The following is a 2,500-nucleotide window of genomic DNA, read 5'->3' as shown; positions in this document are numbered from 1 at the left end:
AGCCAGGGACCGAAGAAATGATGCAATCACCATTGAATAATGCGTACAGTGTACCGTGTGAGGTGCGCGGACATCTCTGAGATAGCACTTGGGCCTAGCAACCTCACTCCATTATTACTTACTAGTAACAAGAAGGGTAATGTTTACCCTTTTACCCCCAGGCTATTTGGAAATTTCCAACCCTTAACACCCAGGGGGTTATTTATTTCCCAGCACATTTTGCAGTATATCATTTTTAAATTGCTAACAGCCTTAATTTTTGTCATAGAGAGGTCAGGTTTGTCTCATTCTCTTGGAAAATGCCTGAATTTTCTCAAAAAATTATCAAAAATATGAAAAAATTTTTTTATAGCATTTTTTTTGCAAGGACGTACCGGTACGTCCATGGGGGTAAAGGGATGGCTTTGTGAAACGTACCAGTACGTCCTTTGGGGGTAAAAGGGTTTAGTAACATTCCCTCTAAGGGGATGATGGATGATGTCCTCAGCCATGTAGGTCTGGGACTTCCAACTCTTCTAGTGCCTTGTGAAGCCCAGTTGAAAGTCTGGTGAACTAATCTCTCTTGGAACTTGAGTAATCTCTCTTAAAGTTTCGTTTCTAATCCTGTCCTGCCGTTTAACTCTCAATACTCTTCTGAGCACCAACATAATATAATATATAATATATATATATATATATGTATATATATATATATATATATATATATATATATATATATATATATATATATATATATATATATGAGAGTGCCACAATAACATTAAACTGCCCTAATTATTAATATGTTATTAAATGAGCTTTGCGTAGTACTTTTTTTTTTTTATTAAAAATGCATGTATTTAAATCTATCTATCATATAATCCACGGTCTTCACACTAAACTTCAAAGGTTTGGTAATATTTTTGAACAAATTACTCGGATATTTAGATAACAGTTTGTTCATCAAACCGACCTTCCTCGCTCATTCTTAATACGAATCAAGTTTTGGATGTCAGTCTCCTTCCTATTTGTATATCTGTTTTCTCCTTTACCAGGATAATAAGGTTATAGCTGTAAATTAACTAATCTAATGTTCGATTTAAATGAAAGTTTTGGTCCCCCTGGCTTTGTCAACTGATAAATTTCAAAACTTTCTTTTCCGGATGAATTTAATTTAGATAATAACGAAATATTTATAAACAAAATATAATTTCAAGTAACTATTAATTGTTAATAGTTGTATGTATGTTGTTGTGGCCTGATTGGTAACGTCTCTGACTGGTGTTTGCCAGCAGGGAGTTCGAGTCCCGCTCAGTCTCGTTAGTTCCATCAGTGTCTGCAACCTTACCATCCTTGTGAGCTAAGGTTGTGGGGTTTGAGGGAGCCTAAAGGTCTATCTATTGAGTCATCAGCAGCCATTACCTGGCCCTCCCTGGTCATAGCTTGGATGCTGATCATGTGATATTTGTCAGTCTCTACGACACTGTCCTTCTTGATAGGGGAATGTCACTGTCCCTTGCCTCTGCCATTCATGAGCGGCCTTTAAACCTTTAAAGACAGTGAACGGGGCATACAATTATTTATAAAATCTTTAATCTAAATGCTAAATAAACTACCAGTGGACGACACTATATCAGAAAGGATTTTCATCATCAGAATACTAATTGTGAATCTAATTTTGATACTGTGCTTAATTTGATTAATTTACCTCTATTTGATATGATTTAGCAATTCAATAAGTCTGGAATATTAAGTCATAAATTGTATGTTTTGAAGGAAACGAAACAAAAATAGCGACAATATTGATAGTGAGTCTTCAATGGGCATTAACTCTGTTCGCTTTATTCCAAGTTTCGGTGTAGAGAAATGGGCGTGGAATTACACCAACGCGCGCGGGTGTGGGCGTGCTTCCTGCTGTTACTCCTGATGGCGGTGGGCGTGAATTGTGTCGGGAGTTTTGCCAGTTCAGTCTGGCGAACAGGTAGATTTAACGGTGACGTCATCGCTACCAGCGTAGAGAAATATGGGTTGATGTCTTGTCTCGGTAATTGCCAGAAATATAGCAATTGCACAGGCTTCAATTATCAGGTGAGAGAGAGAGAGAGAGAGAGAGAGAGAGAGAGAGAGAGAGAGAGAGAGAGAGAGAGAGAGAGAGAGGTTTTAACAAAATAAAAAAGTAGGAGCTAATTTTTTTCAGGAAACATCATTGTTCAAAGTGACACATATCTAGATTATTTGTAGATTAAATTAATTAAGTCCCAAAAATTAAATTTTTTATTTAAACCACAATAAAAACATATTGGAAGTGATTATTACGTTCTAATCAAATTGTAGCCGTTTTTGTGTTGCACTATTTCATGTGATACACTGTTAAAAAAGAACCGAAATTTCAATTGGAAATTCTCTGTAAAAATGTACTGTTCTAACCGGCATTTCAGTAAAATACAGGCGACCGTAATTTTACAATACTTTGTTCTTATATTTTATGGGTTGGTGACTAATATCACTCTTTTACGTCAAT

General features: G+C 35.9%; 1 protein-coding gene across 1 annotated transcript in view; it reads left to right on the top strand.

The window, feature by feature from the left end:
• Positions 1-1,905: 1,905 nt before the first annotated feature.
• LOC137637927 (uncharacterized) overlaps positions 1,906-2,500 on the top strand; it is a 22,205-nt gene continuing 21,610 nt past the window's right edge. Inside the window, exon 1 of the mRNA XM_068370038.1 lies at positions 1,906-2,067. Within this exon, the coding sequence (XP_068226139.1) occupies positions 1,906-2,067 (162 nt within the window). The remainder of the gene's footprint in view (positions 2,068-2,500) is intronic.

Source organism: Palaemon carinicauda, chromosome 1, assembly GCF_036898095.1.
Source record: "Palaemon carinicauda isolate YSFRI2023 chromosome 1, ASM3689809v2, whole genome shotgun sequence".
In the NCBI taxonomy this organism is placed as follows: Eukaryota; Metazoa; Arthropoda; class Malacostraca; order Decapoda; family Palaemonidae; genus Palaemon; species Palaemon carinicauda.
The sequence above is the reverse complement of the archived record's forward strand: the minus strand, read 5'-3'. Positions and strand labels throughout refer to the sequence as shown.